This window comes from Vipera berus (assembly GCF_964194415.1).
Source record: "Vipera berus genome assembly, chromosome: 7".
NCBI classification, from domain to species: Eukaryota; Metazoa; Chordata; class Lepidosauria; order Squamata; family Viperidae; genus Vipera; species Vipera berus.
This window is the reverse complement of record NC_138209.1, coordinates 51,867,185-51,886,734: the sequence shown is the minus strand read 5'-3', so window position 1 is coordinate 51,886,734 and position 19,550 is coordinate 51,867,185. Positions and strand designations below refer to the sequence as shown.

At 39.9% G+C, this 19,550-nt stretch overlaps 1 protein-coding gene across 2 annotated transcripts in view; it reads right to left on the bottom strand.

Moving 5' to 3' along the window:
• GPM6A (glycoprotein M6A) overlaps positions 1–19,550 on the bottom strand; it is a gene marked incomplete at its 5' end in the record, with an annotated part of 134,718 nt that overhangs the window by 83,296 nt on the left and 31,872 nt on the right. The window contains one exon of one of the 2 annotated variants that reach the window (XM_081332410.1): positions 8,772–8,843. The exons of the other annotated variant lie outside the window; for it this stretch is intronic. Coding sequence (XP_081188536.1) covers positions 8,772–8,843 — 72 coding nt within the window. The remainder of the gene's footprint in view (positions 1–8,771; positions 8,844–19,550) is intronic. 2 annotated transcript variants of the gene reach the window in all.

The following is a 19,550-nucleotide window of genomic DNA, read 5'->3' as shown; positions in this document are numbered from 1 at the left end:
TGAAATTTCATGCGTATGTTCTGTACTAAAACATTGTATAAGATGCTAGAAAACTAGCCAATCAGGCCAGGAAGTTACTGATCCTGTCCTGTCCTGTCCTGTCTTACCCTACCCTACCCTACCCTATCCTATCTATCTACAATCAAATAAATAATTATGTTATTTCCACCAGGCAGGAAATTGATTAGAAGAGAGTCTACACGCTTCTCTGATACTGCTAATTATGCTAGCATCCTCTATCACATACATGTCAAATACAAGGCCCATGGGCCAAATCTGGCCCACAATGTGGTTAGATCTGGCCCATGGAGCCAACCTGGAGACAGCACGGGACTGGCTCCTGCCGCCTCAGCCACAGCCCAGCCTAGCTGGATGCTGATCTACAACTTCATGGCAGCCATCCAGACCAGTACGCCATCAGGCTTAGATCCATGGGGCTGCCCTGGAGATGGTGAGGGGCCGCCCCCATTGCCTTGGTCCCACCCCTTGGGCTCATTCATAGGAGGCAGCAAGTGGGCAGGGGCTGGCATCCTGCGTGAAAGGGAAGCACTTAGAATGTGGTTACCTTTGAAGGTAAGACGGTCACCAGGGATGCCAGCCCCTGCCTGCTCACCGCCTCCCGTGAGCACACCCAGAGGGTGGGGACAAGGTGGTGGAGGCAGTCCCTCACTGTCTCCAGGGCAGCCTGATGGGCCAGATCAAAGGCTGACTGCATTGCAGCCTGGATGGTTCCCACAAAGTTATAGATCAGCACAATGCCCACCACTGGTGCTTCAATGGCCTGCTCACTAGCCTGGCCTTGCTCCTCATGAGCGCTTCCCTTTCACTGAGACCGTTGCTGGCCCTGTATGTGAAAGCCATGGCCACCAGCTGCATGGCCACTGGCGGCACTGACAACCTCTCCCCTTCCCCTTGTCCATTCCTGTGGAGGGAAGGAGGGAGGGAGGGAGGGAGGGAGGGAGGAAGGAAGGAAGGAAGGAAGGAAGGAAGGAAGGAAGGAAGGAAGGAAGGAAGGAGATGGAAATAAGAGCAAGGGAGGCAGGAAGGAGGGAGGGAGGGGGGAAGAGAAGGAAGGAGGGAGGGAGATTGAAATGAGAGGGAGGGTCTGAGGAAAGTCCTGCCTTAGCAGTTGGCCACCAGTAGTCCTGCTGCCCTTTCACCATCCCCTTGCCCCCTCCTCCTGGGCTCTCCTGGTGGTTTCCCATACTATCTCTGAGGATGCTTTGGTAACAAAGCTGGGTCTCCTCTCATGGAAAGGGAGTCTCCCTCTTTGCCCTTCCACACCCACCATGAACAACCTGGCTAAAGAAAGCAAGTGAGCAAAGCAGCAGTAGCCTCAAGGAGGAGGTAAGAGCTGCCAGGCATCCCCTTGGGGAAGCCAGACTGGGCTAAGCTAGGCTGCGGGATCCTGGTGCTCCTGGAGCTTGAGGCCTGGGCTGGGTGCTTGCCCTCCACCGCCCAGGACTCCAGGCAGCCCATCCTGCCATCTGGGGCTCTTCCACGTGGCCTGAGAGGGACAGTGAAGCTCCTCTGGTGGACTAGGCTTTGGTGCTCACCCTTGTCTTCCTCCACTAGAAACCTCCGGATTACCCCTTCCAGCCTCATGTGGCCCTTCATAGGAGGCAGGGGATGACACTGCTGCATGTGGAAGCATGGAGGAGAAAGTTTGCAGGAAACAGTTTCCTCCGAGTCCAACTTCTGCCTTGACAGATCACTGGAGAGGAGGAGGGGTAGCAGGGGAGCTGCATGAGGGAGGGCTGCCCCAACAAACCAGCATCCTTACTATGCACAATTGGAAATGGGGATTCCCTTTCAAGAAAGGCCAACCTCCTTCATGCAGGAACAGGGAGAGCTGCTCCCCTGCCTTCTCCTCTTGCTCTTCAAAGATCTGTCAAGGCAGAAGTTGGACTTCAAGGAAACTGCTTCCTTAAAACTTTCTCCTCCGTGCTTTCCACACGCATCATCATCATCTTCTGCCTCCTGCTTTGCTGAGAGGGGCACCAAACAGGGAAATGTCAATGATGTCTGGGATTGGGAGAAGAATGTCTTTGGTGTGCTGTGTACACACACGGGGACACACACACATAGCATTCCAAACATGGAGATTTTTATTCACATCCAAGCTCAAAAACTACCAATCATGCCTAGGCTTGGGGAGAAGGCCCACTCCTTCCTCTGTGGATAAAAGTCCCCACATGCTTGACTGCCAGCAGTTTGGGGAGACGAGGAAATTGTGGAAACTGAATTGTCCCCACATTGAGTTAGCCAGTGCGACTTCTTCCATCCTGAACCAGCTGTCCTGAATCAACAGCACCCAGTTGAGCCAGCCATGCCTGTCTGGCCACACCCACCCAGCCATTCTCATCTAGTCACGGCGACCTGGCTACTGGCCCTTTGAGAGAAATCATAATGCTGATGCAGCCCTCTATGAAATTTAATATTTTAATTTAATATTTTTTAATTCGGTTTTAACTTTTGTATGTTGGATTTTTTAATTCCCTGTAAACCGCCCTGAGTCCTCAGGGAAAGGGCGGTATATAAATATAACTAAATAAATAATAAAATAAAACCCGAAATCCACAATCTCAGAAAATTAGAATATTACATGCAATCAATAAAACAAGGAGTGTACATAAAACAATATCGGACCTCTGAAAAGTATAAGCATGCATATGTACTCAGTACTTGGTTTGGGACCCTTTTGCAGCAATTACTGCCTCAATGCGGCCTGGCATGGAAGCTATCAGCCTGTGGCACTGCTGAGGTGTTATGGAAGACCAGGATGCTTCAATAGTGGCCTTCAGCTCTTCTGCATTGTTCGGTCTCATGTCTCTCATCTTTCTCTTGGCAATGCCCCATAGACTCTCTATGGGGTTCAGGTCAGGTGAGTTTGCTGGCCAATCAAGCACAGTAATCCCACGGTCATTGAACCAGATTTTGGTGCTTTTGGCAGTGTGGGCAGGTGTCAGGTCCTGCTGGAAAATGAAGTCAGCATCCCCATAAAGCTCGTTTGCAGAAGGAAGCATGAAGTGCTCCAAAATCTCCTGGTAGACAGCTGCGTTAACCCTGGACTTAATGAAGCACAGTGGACCAACACCAGCAGATGACATGGCTTCGCAAATCAACACAGACTGTGGAAACTTCACACTGGACTTCAAGCATCTTGCAATGTGTACCTCTCCATTCTTCCTCCAGACTCTGGGTCCTTGGTTTACAAATGAGATACAAAAGTTGGACTTTGGACCACTGAGCAACAGACCAGGTCTGTTTTTCTTTAGCCTAGGTAAGACGCTTCTGACGTTGTTTGTTGTTCAGGAGCGGCTTGACAAGAGGAATACGACATTTGAAGCCCATGTCCAGGATCCCTCTGTGTGTGGTGGCTCTTGATGCACTGACTCCAGCCTCAGTCCACTCCTTGTGAAAGTCCCCAACACTTTTGAATGGCCTTTTCCTGACAATCCTCTCCAGGCTGCGGTCATCCCTGCTGCTTGTGCACCTTTTTCTTCCACACTTTTCCCTTCCACATAACTTTCTATTAATGTGCTTTGATACAGCACTTGGGGAACATCCAACTTCTTTTGCAATTACCTTTTGAGGCTTTCCCTCCTTATGGAGGGTGTCAATGATGGTTTTCTGCACAACTGTCAGGTCAGCAGTCTTCCCCATGATTGTGATTCCTACTGAACCAGACTGAGAGACCATTTAAAGGCTCAGGAACCCTTTGCAGGTGTTATGGCTTAATTAGCTGATTAGAGTGGGACACTTTGAGCCTAGAATATTGCACCTTTTCACAATATTCTAATTTTCTGAGATTGTGGATTTGGGGTTTTCATGAGCTGTAAGCCATAATCATCACAATTATGACAAATCACGGCTTGAACTATTTTGCTTTGCATGTAATGAGTCTATCTCATATATTAGTTTCACCTTTTAAGTTGCATTACTGAAATAAATGAACTTTTGCATGATATTCTAATTTTTCAAGTTTCACCTATAAATTACACCTTCTATCTTCCCCTCCTTGCAATATATTGCCTCACTTCCATTCCCCTCTGTATATATTCCTGCTGCAGAGTAAGTGTCAGGTCAGATGTCCAGAGCCATCTGAGAACCCCGGGTATTCCATGCAGAATTACTCCTCATTGCATTGAAATCTGTGGGTTTAAAAAAAACACAAAAACCCCCACAAAAAATCACACACATTTCTGATGAAGTTCTGGAGCTGTCACTTTGCATTGAACATACTTTTATATTAAATTGTTCAGTCTGCTTTAAAAGGACTTCCATGCAACCCATGGGCAGCTATGACTCACACTTTGAGAAACACTGTTTAAATGCAGATATATCTGGATATTTTATATATATTATAATGAACTGAATATATATATTTTAAAACAGTGATTTTAACCTATTATAATGATTGGATTTATTGTTACTCTAAAGAGCTATATTCAATAACCTTTTAGTACACAAAGCCCCACTTTCATTAATACTAATTCATCTTTTTCATAAATTTTATAGCCAGTAAAATTTAACTGAAATTTATATTTACAAAATTATATTGGTGAAATTCACAGTACATTCTCTCTTTTTGTGAACTTTTTGAGCAATTCTGAGCAAAAAAATCCCAGCTGCATATCCTGACTCCTAATGCCTTCACATTTTTAGGCAATTTCAACTACTCTCCCATGATTGCCACGCAGCCAGCACCTCCACTGAGTTTATTTACAATTAAAATAAGCAACAGCTTCAGCAGCTTTTTGTTTGTAACAGTGATGTCAAAGTCAAGCAGATTTGACGAAGTGCCAACTTTACAGAGACACTGACCTTACTGTGAATTAATTTAATTTGATCCCAGCATTATCATTAAAGGGCATTTGATTATCAGATGACAACTTTAGTTCTAGGAAGGAAATGAGTGATCAATACAGATACACCAACATATACTGGTAGTCCTCAACTTAAAACAGTTCATTTGGTGACCATCCATAGTTACAACAGCACTGAAAAAAGTGACTTATGACCATTTTTCACATTCATGACTGTTGCAGCATCCCTATGGTCAGGTGATCAAAATTCAGATGCTTGGCAACTGACCCGCATTTATGACGGTTGCAGTGTCCCAGGGTCATTTGATCACCTTTTGCGAACTTCTGACAAGCAAAATCAATGGGGAAGTCAGATTCACTTTACAACCGTGTTACTAACTTAACAACTGCAATGATTTATTTAACAACTATGGCAAGAAAGGTCATAAAATGGGGCAAAACTCACTTAACAACTGTCTCATTTATCAACAGAAATTTTGGGCTTAATTGTGGTAGTAAACTGAGGACTACCTGTATATGTATAAGGGCATCCAGTTACAACCCTTACCAAATAGCGGAGGAATATGTGCATAATTAAGATCCTATCTTCAGTAATCCACAAGTCCATTTTTGTAAACTGAACAAAGAGAATTATGAGTCGCCCTAATTATTTAGAAACAACTAATGACAATGAACTTCTAATCAGATATGTATTTTATTTGCCAAACTTTTTAACATAGTTATCTTCATTTTGAAGCATTCAGGAACTAGTTAATAACTTACACATCCACTTTCTGCCTCTCTTATGTCTTCTGCATTCAATTTCTGTCCTCATACTCTGAGGGCACAAATGTTCTGTATATTCCTTAAAGACATTAGGTATGCCACATGATTTTTAGCATTTCTTGGCTTTTTCCAGAAGTTAGTTGAAAAATTATTACGCAGATATATTAGTTGTTTAGAAAAAAAAACTATTAAAATTAAGCCAATTACACTAAATTTTATCTAATTCTTTATCTATTTAATAGTAATTTGATATGCCACCCATATTTATTGATACTTCAGTCATTAACTCATAGGCACTTTGAAAATAGTCAGGATGTTTAAATATTCAGATCACAAAGCTTTAGAAAATTGTCATACTGTTTATATCTACTGAACAAGTTGTATACTTTGAAACTATTATTATAGTTGTTGTTTTGTTATTTGTGCTGATTGTTCTTAAACATAATACCATATATGGTATGCTATATTAAATGTATAAAAATGCTGAAATGATTTATCTTGGACTGATTTTTTTACATCTCAAAAACCTGGCATTTTAACAGGGTGTATGTCATGGTTCCGACAGATGATACTCTTTAAAAGAACATTGAGGCATTGTTTACTTTAAAGAATCTTTATTTTGAGTAGCATAATATCGGCACTGCCTAATCGAAGACAAAAACTGAATTTCCCTCCCCTGAGCACATAGTATCAAAACACAATTCCCTCCTCCAATTAACAGTCATAAATCACATTCCCCAATTAGCTTGAAGCGCGGGCTTCCTCTCCATTTCTCCAGCCTGCCAATTACTGATCAGATCTGGTTACAATAACCTTGTTTCTTACACTAGATTTGTTGTTATGTCTAGTTGGATCCCGTTCACATCCCCCTCCCAGCATCATCTAACTCTAAAACCAAAAGGTAAAAGATGGTTACAATTCCATCTTTTGTCAATGCAAAACATCCGATACTAGCAGTGTTGACATCGTGTAGATTTTTTATATCTACTTAATACTCTGATAAAAATTTAAGCCAGTTTTTCAGTACCAGTGTTCAGCTTTCAAAAAATCCAAAAGGTGCTATTGCTCCTTTGTATTGGCATTTGCTATATATATATAATAAATACACACACACACACACACACACACACACCACACACACAAGAGAGAGATACCACATACATACACACATACATATACACATATACCAGCACACACAGACACAGACAGGTACACACACATATTGTACAGAATTCTCTTAAGTATGTTGATGAAACCTATAGGCCTAGATGTCTCTACCTGGCTGATGCAGCTAGATTAGAGGTTCCAGTTACCAAGTTTTGTCATAAAGTAACCTTCTATTGTTTATTTGCTTCTATTCTGCATCTTCTATTTTATTCTCTTCTAAGAACAAATATGGCGACTTGGTAATTGAAAGTAGCTTTTCTTTCCTCTGATCCCTCCTCCTCTGAAGAGAACCTCTGCTATTTTTAATCAGTTACAATTATTCAGAATATAAAGTGGAATAAAATATGATCAATAAAGCAGTTTCCTTCTTATATCACTGTCCTGTGGTTACCCTGAGTATTTCTATTGGATACATTATATATTCAAACTGTAAACAGAAGACAACTAATATTTTTCCTGTGTACTGAATAAATTATTCATGTCTCGTTTATAAATGCTCAGTTTAAATATACCATATAAATAAAAATGTTAAAAGATACTGCATTTTAATAATTTCACATGAAGAAATTTGTTTTCTTTTTTAGCTTTCCCTGCTTTTTGTGTAAATATCCCTCCTAAAATTATTAGTAAATATCTATTATCATTTCTATTAACATTATTTTTATGTCAAGGAAAGGTGATATATATTGTGATTCACATCTTTTTTGTACAACATTATGAAGGGAGGCCAAAGGGCAGCACCCCCCCAAGTGAAGTTCAGCTACTGCTGACTTCATCTAGTTTTATAAACAGTAAGAAATGGCTTACCGTTGACTTGGTTTTTCCCCCCAATTGAAAGTCAAGCCTACACCTCTGGTATTCCCTGGAGACATTCTAGCTGAGAAGCAATTATGTAGAACTAATTGTACGTGATTTTTCTAAGCTTCTAAGGCTAGGCAAGAATGATCACATGCTGAGATATATTGCAGGTAGAAGTAAACAATATGGCAGCCTCCTCCCCTGCCCCAGTTGTGCTCAGAAAAAAGATACAAGCCCTGTACAATATGGCTAACCAAGTAAGCAGGGTAATTAATATCATGATCCATTGCTGAAGGCTCTTCCTATCAGATATTTTCCAAACATGTGACTGCAGGTCCCAGAATTTCACCAGCATCTACTCTACAGTCTGAACACATTTGTGGTACATCAGGTTTGGAAATTCTCCAGAAGAAAAAGCCAAGAGAGAAGCAAATTTAAGCACCTCCTACTGAGTGATATTGACTCTGAGAACAACCCTGAGACCAATGGGCTGTAGTTTTCTTTATATCTTGTGAAGGAAATGACTGCTATTAGTGGATAAGTAATCACAATAAAATGTACTGTATGTGAGATCAGTGCAACCAGAAAAGTACATTCAAAGTTAAAGAACTAGGTAGTTCTTTGGCTGATAAGGATTTAAATCAAGGACATTAATCTCAAAGTTTTGCAACATACACTGTACATTAAATGCAATCTTGTGTGCAATTTTAACCAAACTTAGGGCTACACTTGGCCTTAGAGTAGCATGTCTTGTGCCACTTTCCAAAAAATACACAAAGACACAAATTGATTTTTTTTTATTTACATGGAGGTGTTGGGGATTAAGCATACATAGTTTATGGTCTTAGTCTATGCAAATCCAGATTAGATAATATAAAGCTAATGAACAAAGCATCCTTCAGCCCTTCTGATGATAGTAGGAAGTTTAGCTGTTGAAATACATACACGAGAGCCAAGTCAAGTCTACAGAACAGAATATCTACAGAATTTTCTATGTATGTTGATGTCACTTTAGTCAAAATCATAACCATGGCTTGCAACTTACAATTGGTTTGCTGGCCAGCTCTTCATGTAAGATTATTGTTCCTTTTTTATTTTGGAAGGAGAAACTATGTACATAGAAATTAGGCTATGCAAAGCAAGTTTTGTCTTTATGCATATGACAGAAAATCCTATTTGATGAAGAACTAAAAGAGCAAATGTACATCTTACCTAAACGATGACAAGTGAGATGCATGTTAACCAAGCAGATTTCTTCCTCTCTCCCTGTCCTACTGCCCATATCTGAAAGGTGTAAACACCAAGCAGGCAGAAAAAAAAATAAGTACATGACTAATACAACTGATTTAAATAAACATGGGAGATGGATGGTTTAAATACGAAAAATTCCTGAATCTAAAGAAAACTCTATTATTATCTTAATGCAAGATCCAACATCAGACATATTTTAAAAATAATTATACAAAATTGTAAAATAAACGAACATATTAATAAAGATATATTAGTACTGAACTGCAGATAAAAATCCAGTTTTTATTCATTTGTAATCAATCTTTCTGTAAAATTTGCTATTAACCACAATCCTGGTTTATCAGATAATAAAACTGAATAAAAACAAACATGTGAACTCTTCTAAATAATCGATGATAGACTGTGTTATCAGAATACAGAAGAATAAATTTAGGGCTAATCTGACCAAATACTTTGTATTAAAACTCTTCGTGTTACTGATTCTTTGTTTTTAATCACAGAACCAGCAACACTGAAAAAAACAGAGTATATTGTCAACTAGCTACAAAGGACAGTATAATGGAAGTATAATTTTATATTTCAGGTTTTTTAACCTGAAAGTGAAGGTTAGAAATTTTCTTATTGTTGTTGAAAAGTCTCTTATCCTATGCCTGAAATCATTTTTTGGAGGCTTGGAAATCTTCCTGCAATGTAAGATACATTTGGGCTTCACCAGTGGGAGAAGAATTACTCAAAATTATACAAATGTGTTTCTAATTTTAAGCAATTCTTTTATCAACCTCCAGTTGGGGATCCTGTAATAATCCCCAGAATCTCACCTTATCTCTTAAATATAAGCTTTACCCCTGTAGTCAGTTGCACTGAAGAGACATGTTCCATCATTAATATCTTTCTATTAATTTATTTTCAGATCTCATAAAAAAAATTAAATATCAGAATTAAATTCTGAAGTAAACACTTGTTATACACAACATAAAAGTATGATTTGAACATATGAAACTAGTATTTTACTGAAAGATTGTATCATAATTATAGTTCCTTCCCTAATGCAGAAATTCCAATGGATATATGGAATTTTGTATATGGAATAATATAGCTGTATTCTTATATTTACCTGTAGTGCAATGTAATTGTACTCCTTTTCCCATATGTAATTTAGAAACATAAGATGTCAACTTCTTTGCTTTCATTTGTGATGCTCTTTGCCTTTTTTATACGCATTGCTACAGCAAAGTTTATTATTTATTTATTTTCTAATATATATGCTAGTTAGTTCTGTGTAATTTTGTTTTCATTTAGTTAGTACCTGGTGAGGCTATGCAAATTATTTAAAAGCTTTTCCCAGTAGTCTCCACATATGTTTACATGCATAGCCACTTTCCTTTACTGGGGGAAAATGAAGCAAGTGACTGAATATGCACAGGCATTCAAACACAGTTGGGAACAGTTCAGAAAGCAGCTTTGTGACTGTGGAACAAGAGATGGCTGCTTTCACAGTTCCAAAAAAGGAACTTCCTATGTCTGCCTCTTTTGAAGCACTTGTACAGCTTTACAATGGCAGGTGGATGCTACTGCAAGGACTGAGGGATCCTAATCTGAATCCTTGGACAAACACCAAAGCATGCAAAAAAAGAGTGAGAGACAACATTTAACATAGCTACATAACAAATACTGAAGTTAATTGAAAAACATTACAAATGAGAAAAGATGAAGATGAAATACTACAGAATGCCATCTGTGACTTTATGCATAAATGCTACCCATACATAATATTTCAAGTTGATCTGGTCAGTACATTTAACTAGCTTTTAAAAATTGTCCTTGGTTTTATTGTCACAATTTTTTCATAATAATTGTCTTCAAAATATATGTGTATGTGTATATATATGATCTAAAACAGGGGTCTCCAACCCCCAGTCTGTGGATCAGCGCTTTTCCGTGGCATGCCAGCGCCCAGTCCACACAAACAAGCAAAGCCCCATCTGAGAGAAGCAGGCAGCAGATGAAACCCTGCCCCCCCCCGGTTCACAGAAAAGCCTCTCTCCTTGGAATGGGTCCCTGGTGCCCCAAAGGTTGGGGGTCGCTGCTCTAAAAGCAAAATGTTTAACTACATAAAAACACTCCAAAGAATTTTTACATCATAAGAAAATGATGCACAATTATAGTTTGTTGTGTTGTTGCTGCATCCACACTCTGTATTGATCCTGTGCTATCCCAAAATAAGGATTAGCAGTTTTCCAATGACTGGAAGCTGTACTTGATATCTTCAGGACTGAAATTTGGTAGGTAAACCCACAGAACAAAATAGATCGGGACACTTAAGACATATGAACATGACTCCCCCCCCCATATTTCTGGAATAAATTAAGGGTTTTCCCTTTTTTTCTTTGCTGTAAATTTAATTTAATGTGTTTAACAGCAGAAATTTTTAATTTGGTGATGCAATTAAAGGACCCTAATACAGCCATAATTTATTGTTCTTTGCTATTCAATCATGATTGATTTTCCTGTTGGTTCAAAGCCACACTTTTCATCACTGACTTCACTCCCTCTACAATAGGCAGACCCTATGAACTACAGGGCAGCAATCACCAGTAAACATTAGCAAAAAATGTATTATATTTTAAAGCCTTCATAAAAATGATTTCTTATTTTTTTAAAAGACAATTTATCTATATCTTTCTAAAAAAATGAAATGTTAATTTACATAAATTCCTGGCATGTGTTAGATAGGTTCAATTTAGTATTTTCTCATTTAATAGGAAAACTTCTATCTTATAAGCATTATTTTTATGGGGTTGATATTATACTCAAAGTATACATGTAACGAGCAACACAGATGGGAATTTCCTGTGACAAAAATTAACATAGAGAACACAAATTTGACTAATTTTATATTTTGATCATAATTTTTTGTTCCACATGGGATATCTCTTTATACTCTTTACATTTGGACATAAAATGTGCCTATGTAGATTGCGACTTGAAATATTTGATTCTCACTAAATAACCCAGAGTTACATTAAATCCAACTCTTGCAAATTATGCATACTTGCTGAAACCACTTTGTATCTTCTAATGCTGCCCTACCAAATGCTGAATAGACAAAAATGTTAATTTACGATCTGAAGATTATCATCTTCCAAATATTTTTAAATGTCAGATGAATACACTAAGATTAAAAAGCAGCACTTTGCTTTTTTTCCTCAAAAAACTATATTAGTAATTTTCTTATCTCTTGTTGCTAGTGTCAGTATTCAGAAACACAGCACACAAAACCAGACATACTGTAAGACTACAGTGAAACTTTTGTACTACTTTTATACCTTTAATGTAAGTGCTGAATGCATTTTGATACAACACTTCACCAAAAATTCAGGCTACAGTTAACACAAGTAGATTGTCTTCCTGAAGGCAATTATACCATATATATGTAAAGAGTGTTTAAAGGCAAGAAATACCCAGCATCTGGTAAAGCATAGAAAGGAATCTATACATTTGGAACTGATTTAAAGTTTCATTGCCATTTCTTAAGACACAACTGCTTTAGACACAGTCAAGCATCACATAAACATTGGTGATGTTATTTTCTTTGACTTAGCAAGTTGTCTAGAACATTTAGATATTCTGATCTTTAAAATTATGAACTAATTTGTAAACCCAGTAAACTGTGGCTTATTTACATAACCATAGTTGAACAACCCATGGATTAGTGCAACTTAACCATGTGAAAGTCCTGAGCTTTGTGGATTATATGTGTAGCACCAATACATGCAGAGTGATTATTCGACATCTAACATTGAGTGAGCAAGAGAAAACTACCTCTCATTTCACCTCATCACCCCCACCATACTTAGCTATTTTTCTCCCACCACCCTGTCACCAGTTAGCCGAGCAGCTTGACAGATGGCTACACTGATACAGTAAGTCTGGTTCTTGAAGGGTGATTGGTGGCTGTTTCCTTGCTAAAAGGTGAAGGGTGTTCAGAGGGGAATCCACCATTCTCTTTGCTTAACTTGTTTCATAGTAGGGAAAAAAGACAGCACTATTCCCTGCTCATACAGGAATAGTGTATGGCAGAAAAAGGATCTGCCATTATGGCCGCAAATCTATGCAGGAGTACTTTTCTGCCAGTCCAAGGAATGGTGGATAGCAATTTAATCTACCCATGAGAAAGAAGCTCCAGATTAAACTGAACTGATCATTCTGCACACTGGCCTTTTTGGTTTTTGTTTTGTTTGTTTTAAGCTGCATTACATAAGGCACTAGAAATTATTATTTTTATCCCAGAGAGAAATAATGTCATATTGTTTTAATTAGGTTGTTTTCAACTGCTGTTTATGACGATTTATAGCTTGAATTTATTTTGTTCTGTGTTTATGTTTCAGATTGAAAAAAGCGATTCAACATTAGTTATTTTTCTGTGAGTGGGTTTTCGGGGGGCCCTTTTTTGCCTAGAAGATTACCATGTTAAAAAACACATCAGAAAATCTCTTTGGAATTGTCTTTTTATATGCTCATTAAAACATTTTTTCCTTTTAACAATCTATTTTGCAGCATTGAAAAACCATAGGCTGATGACGCCTATCTGCGCATGTTTAATCGACCACTATGGTTGTCATGCCAACTAGTCAAGAGAATTCTAAGCCTACACTTGGTATTTCAATGCAGTGACCCAATTACTGTCTGTCAACAAATTCACCGGGACAATGAAGTGTAATACATTATTGAGATTACAGCCCAGAGACAGAAACATAAAATGACTGGAACTGAAATCTTAGTCCATTTCACAAGGCAGAATAATATAAATAGAGTTAATGGTAATGTTTTCTAATCTTTCAAATGTATTACATGCTTTTAAACAACTATAAAACAAATAAAACATATCCAATCATTGTGGTCTCTTTCTTTCTTGTAAATATTGCTATATACTTAGCCCAATTGTGTTGTGAATGTGCCAAACTTGAAAACAGGAAATGTTTAATAAACACAAATATTCTTGTATCAATCCCAGCACAAAATGTAAACACTAAATGAAGTGTTAAATAAATTCTTTGTGCAAGACATGCTTTAAATAAATAGATGAAGTTATTATAGCTTTTAATAAAATAGTCAGACATTATTCTTGATAACAAACCTAAGTTATGTAGAAGAAAAACAGCAATTGTTAACATTTCTCAGCAAACACCAGCAAAAAAGCTTCTTCAGGATGTAAGATATTATGCTTTCTTTAATTATTGCTTCACCATTGTTTTCTATTCTACATCTCCATTCTTAACATAAACAGACGGATCATTTAATATAAATAAGTACAAACTTAATAATAAAGTTGTCATAGGAACAAAAAGTATTTCACTATCATATATGTGTTGTATATGTAAATAGTTCATTAATCAATGTGTATATATGTAAACAGTTCACTAATACTGCATTGACAAGTATAACGGAACAAAGCGCCTGACAGAAAACCACGCGGGAACTTTGACAGCTGTCAAAGTTCCCCGCACAGCGCAGGCGCCACCACTGACAGCTCGCGGCTGTCAAAACTCCGGACCATGAGGAAGCCTGAGCTGTCAAGCTTGCACCACACAGCGCAGGCGCAACCACTGACAGCTCGCGGCTGTCAAAACACTAGCCCATGCGGAAACCGGAGCTGTCAACAGAAGACGGCGCAGATTGGTCCCTGCTTGACACGGCGCCAAAACAAACACTGCTGATTGGTCCTCGCTACCAGCTGCCGGCTATAAAAGCCGGACAAGTTATTCAATGTTGCCTTGCTCTTAATAAACCTGTTGTTAACTAGCCTGTCGTCCCGAGTGGTCCTTAGGCTACTTCACTGGCGACGAAGGTGGGATCGCTCCGGAGCTGAAGTCACGGCCGAGGAAGAGAATTCCCGGCAAGAGCTGTCACGGAAGTTTTAACTTCCATCGGAGCAACCCAGGACCGGACGACATGGCAAACTTCGGCCGCGTGAGGGAATTTGATACCCGCCATCCCGAGAGATGGCAATCACACCTAGGCCAGGTCGAAGGATTCCTCCTCGTCAGTAAAATCACTGACGACCGGGCAAAGGCCGCCGCTCTGCTGTACATCAGCGGACCGCCTGTGTATGATGCAGCCGTCGGTTTGTTCAGCCCGGTGCCCATCACTGAAGTCTCCTACGCGGACCTGGTGGACCAGCTGAACAAGTACTACATGCCGGCTCGTTCAGAACTGTATTGGCGGGTACAATTCGCCCAAAAGAAACAACGGCCGGACGAGCCCGCCAACGAGTTCATCGCCGGGGTCAGACACGCCGCGCGGAACTGCTGCTTCCCCGACCTGGAAGACCGCATCAGAGACCAGGTGGTGATCGGTCTGAGGGACGAGAGGCTACAGAAGAAACTGACGTCCAAACCCGACATGAACCTGGCAGAGCTGACCAGAGAGATCATGGCATACGAGCACAGCCACAAGAAGAAGCCGACGAACACGACCCCAGAGAGCCCTGCGACCGTCTATCAAGAAAGCGCAACCTTCAGCGACAGCGGAGAGTCGGTGGATTTCACCGATGGAGAAGCCCTACAGCGCAGAATGGAGCACCGGCAACCAAGGAGAGGCAACACGTCGGACCGCCGTAGGTCCAGGAACCTTCCGCCGCCGCCACCGCGCTACGAGCAACGAGCCGCCTGTGCCAGCTGCGGGGGCAATCATGCCCGAGGAAGCTGCCGTTTTAGAAACGCGAAATGCCACAATTGCGGAAAGACTGGCCACATCAAGCCGGTGTGCCGCAGCAAGGGCCGGGACAACATCAATGATGTGGAGGCAAACTCCCCAGGTAGGCCGGCTGCCCAAGCCAGCAGAGAAAACCCACCAGGGCCCCTGGTAGAGACAATTGACAGGGTTAATAGCTTAAGCTCCAAGGTTAAGATCTGGGTCAAAATCCAGGGGGTGCCCTGCCACATGGAAGTGGATTCAGGGTCAGCAGTCTCCTTAATTTCACTAACCACCTATCAGGAGATCTGTCAGCAAGGCCAGGATCAAATCCCCCTGAAACAAACCCAGGTACACCTAGCTGATTTCCAGAAAACCCCCATTCCGCTGGAAGGGAGAGCCAAGGTCGTTGTGCAGTACAAGGGGTTCAAGGGTCCCTTAGAGGTTTTAGTTACGCCAGGGAACCGTACCAACTTGATAGGGCTAAACTGGTTCAGTCCACTAGGCATCGCCTTAACGGGGGTTAACACCATTCAAGCACCCAGCCTAGAAGCCGTTTGCGATAAGTACGCCGACGTCTTCGATGGCACTTTAGGAAAATATACGGGTCCCCCCATTTCCTTGCAGCTAAATCCAGCAATCCAACCAATTAAAATAAGAGCCAGGAGGGTACCTTTTGCCCTTAAAGAAAAAATTGAAAACGAACTGGATCGCCTCGTAGGACTAGGGGTGCTTGAGCCAACGGAGGGGGGAACCTGGGAAACCCCTATTGTCACCCCAATCAAACCTAATGGTGAAGTGAGAGTGTGCGCAGATTATAAGGCGACAGTCAACCTAGCCCTCAGCCCCCATGCTTACCCGGTGCCAGCGGTAAGGGACGTATTCGCTTCCATCCGCTCTGGCGCCATTTTCGCCAAGCTCGATCTCACGCAGGCGTATTTGCAACTGCCTGTCACGGATGACACCGCGGAGGCCCAGACAATTGTCACCCACCGCGGTGCCTTTAAAGTAAAGAGGCTCCAATTTGGCATATCGGCGGCCCCGGGTATATTCCAGGGTATCATGGAGAAAACCCTGAAAGGAATACCCGGGGTCTGCCCCTATTTCGACGATGTTCTCATCGCCGGAGATAACGAAGCAAATTTAGCTGACAGGCTGTCAGCTGTGCTGAGCCGGCTCAGAGAAGCCGGCCTCAAACTTAAGCGGGAAAAGTGCTCTATTGGAGTCACCTCCACTGAATTCCTAGGGTACAAAATAGATAGCCAGGGCATTCACCCCACCTCAGAAAAACTTCAGGCTATTCAAACAACACAATATAGATAAGATATATTATGTCACTGATTGATGCAAATGTTCTCAGCAAACCCCTATTGATAACCCTATCTACTGTAATCTAATAATAACTATTTCATGTACATTATAAAATTACCTGACTCTTTTGCATCAAAGGAAGCTGCAGTATAGTGAACATGGATGGATGGAAGGATGGAAAAATAGTATTGTCTACCACAATAAAGCAAAACTTAAGCCAGAAGAAATTCTAATTAAATTTAATGTATATGAGGTAGAAAAATACAAGTAGAACTTAACTAAAACAAAATATTCTAATTCCAATTTGGACAATATAGGAATAATACAATCCTGACCTATCTTACAATAGGAAGATAGGAAGCATACTTTTAAATGGTTTAACCGTAATTTAATCATAACTACTGTAATACCAAAATCTGTCTTCCAATGCCCTTCCTCTGTAAAAACAGCTTGTATTTTCACTATACTGCAGCTTCCCTTGATGCCCATCCTTCCGGTACTGAAAAAAATCCATGAAAAAAGTTTTGTTCATGGTATCTAATTTTTGGAAGCCTGAAAACCACAGCAAACCACTGAAAAGCTTGCTGTAAAATAAGAAACAGAACAGGCACATTGAAACTTTTGCCACCATATAAGAAGAAAGCCAGAAACCTGCAATACACTTTTGAAAATTTAACCTCTTTGTAAAACAAAGCAAGCAAGGAAGCAACAAACAAATAAAAAATAGGGAGGGGAAAGGCTGTCTATGAAAATTAATGAAGAAAAAAGTTTAAAAAGTCATTAACCACTAAAAGTGCTAGTTAAAAAATGAACTGGGCAACAGGTGATGTGAAAAATCTTCGTTTGCAACCTTGAAGTTTTTTTATAAACTGAATATACCATCCACGCTTAACATAAAGTCCTCTACGCTCATTCTCTCAAGTCAACTACTGTAGTTCAATACAACTGGGACTGGGCTGGATGAATTATATAACTTATCTTGATACAGATGAGTTTCATTTCCAATATTTAAAAGTTTAATTATTTATAATTTTCATTAACATTATTAAACAGTATCTACACATTCTAGCTCTAGTATATTTTTCAAAGTTAGCATCTTGCACATGGAAAAGGTAAGCAAAGAAATGGCTTATTATTTCCTTTTCATCTATGTTTTCTATGTGAATATTTCTTTTTAATGAATGAGTTTGAACTACTGGATCATTCAACCAGGAAATCAATCAATTAACATTCAAAGGAATTAGAAATGGCAAAATAAATTAAGTAGCACATTTTTTGAACCAATATTTATTTAGCATGGGAAAACGAATTAGACACTTTGATTAAAACTCAGGTAAGAAATGTGTATCTTGACCCACAAATAATAGCTAATATATTCATAAAGATATCCTTTAGCAAAAATGAATCAAAATGCTAACATAAGATAGTGGCCCCATTTTCTATACTACATAGATACAGATAAAAGTAAAGGTAAAATTTTCCCTTGTCAAGTCATATCTGACTCTAGAGGACAGGTGCTCATCTCCATTTCTTAGCCCAGGGAGCCAGCGTTGTCTGAAGACATTTCAGTAGTCATGTGGCCAACATGATTATATGTCCAGGCACACAGAACAATTACACAGATATACATACATAAAAGTAAATGAGAAGAAAATATTAAACTTTGAAAAAAAATTCAATAGGAATATTTAGACAAAGGAATCTAGTACTCTTATATATCTCAACTATTTTTTGTCAATATAATTATTAGTTAGTGCCAGCTCTCAAGCTGGTATCTCCAGATTTGTTGACATTTCATGAAAAGATGAAAAGGTGTTGAGACTGACTACAAAAAAAGAATAAGCATTTATTGGAGCAGTGGGGTAATGCCTCCTTAAGTAACACCAGCTGCCTGCAATTAGTGCAGGTTCGCATCCCACCAGGCTCAAGGTTGACTCAGCCTTCCATCCTTCCGAGGTAGGTAAAATGAGGACCCAGATTGTTGGGGGCAATTAAGCTGACTTTGTAATAATGCCGCTTGGGGGTGTGTGAAAGCCCTAATAAGCAGGCATATACATAGAATGAAGGCTACTGCTAAGTTTGTAAGCCGCCCTGAGTCTTCGGAGAAGGGCGGGATATAAATGGAATTAAAATAAAAAAAATAAAAAAAATAATTATTTCTTTAATTTGCTAGAAGAAAATTCTTGGTTCGATCCAGGCCAGGTCTCCCAAAGAGCACAGGACAGCTGCTTGAAGCAGAGGTGACTTTTATTCAAGAGGATGACAGTCACAGCAATTGAAGTTTATTCAAAGTTAGAGTTTGGAAAGGTTACTTTAATAAAGGAGTCTTTCTATTGTCCTCAGAAACTCAGCCTCTGTTCTAGGAATTACTGGAAAGGACACCAGATCTGGTAGTGGAAAAACATGGGCTGACTGGGGGGGGGGAGGTTGTGGTTGTAATCTTTCTTTTTTGTATGTCAAGGTTGTGACCTTGAACAATGGGTCCAGGGTTAGGAATTCTTAGTGTGTGTGTGAAAGATTTCCATTTCTTCAAGGGATTTTCCTATTTGATTAATTTGCTGGTATTTGACAATTTCACCTAAGTTAAGACGTGCTTCATCAGTTTCAGTCTGAGTGTTAAAAGGCTTAAGTGGTCTTTTGTTTTACAGTCTGGGGTTCATTCAGATAAGCAGCAGAGTAAGGACGACATGGAGGGAGGAGTCTTCCTAGAACTTTATTACAATCTCATTCATTACA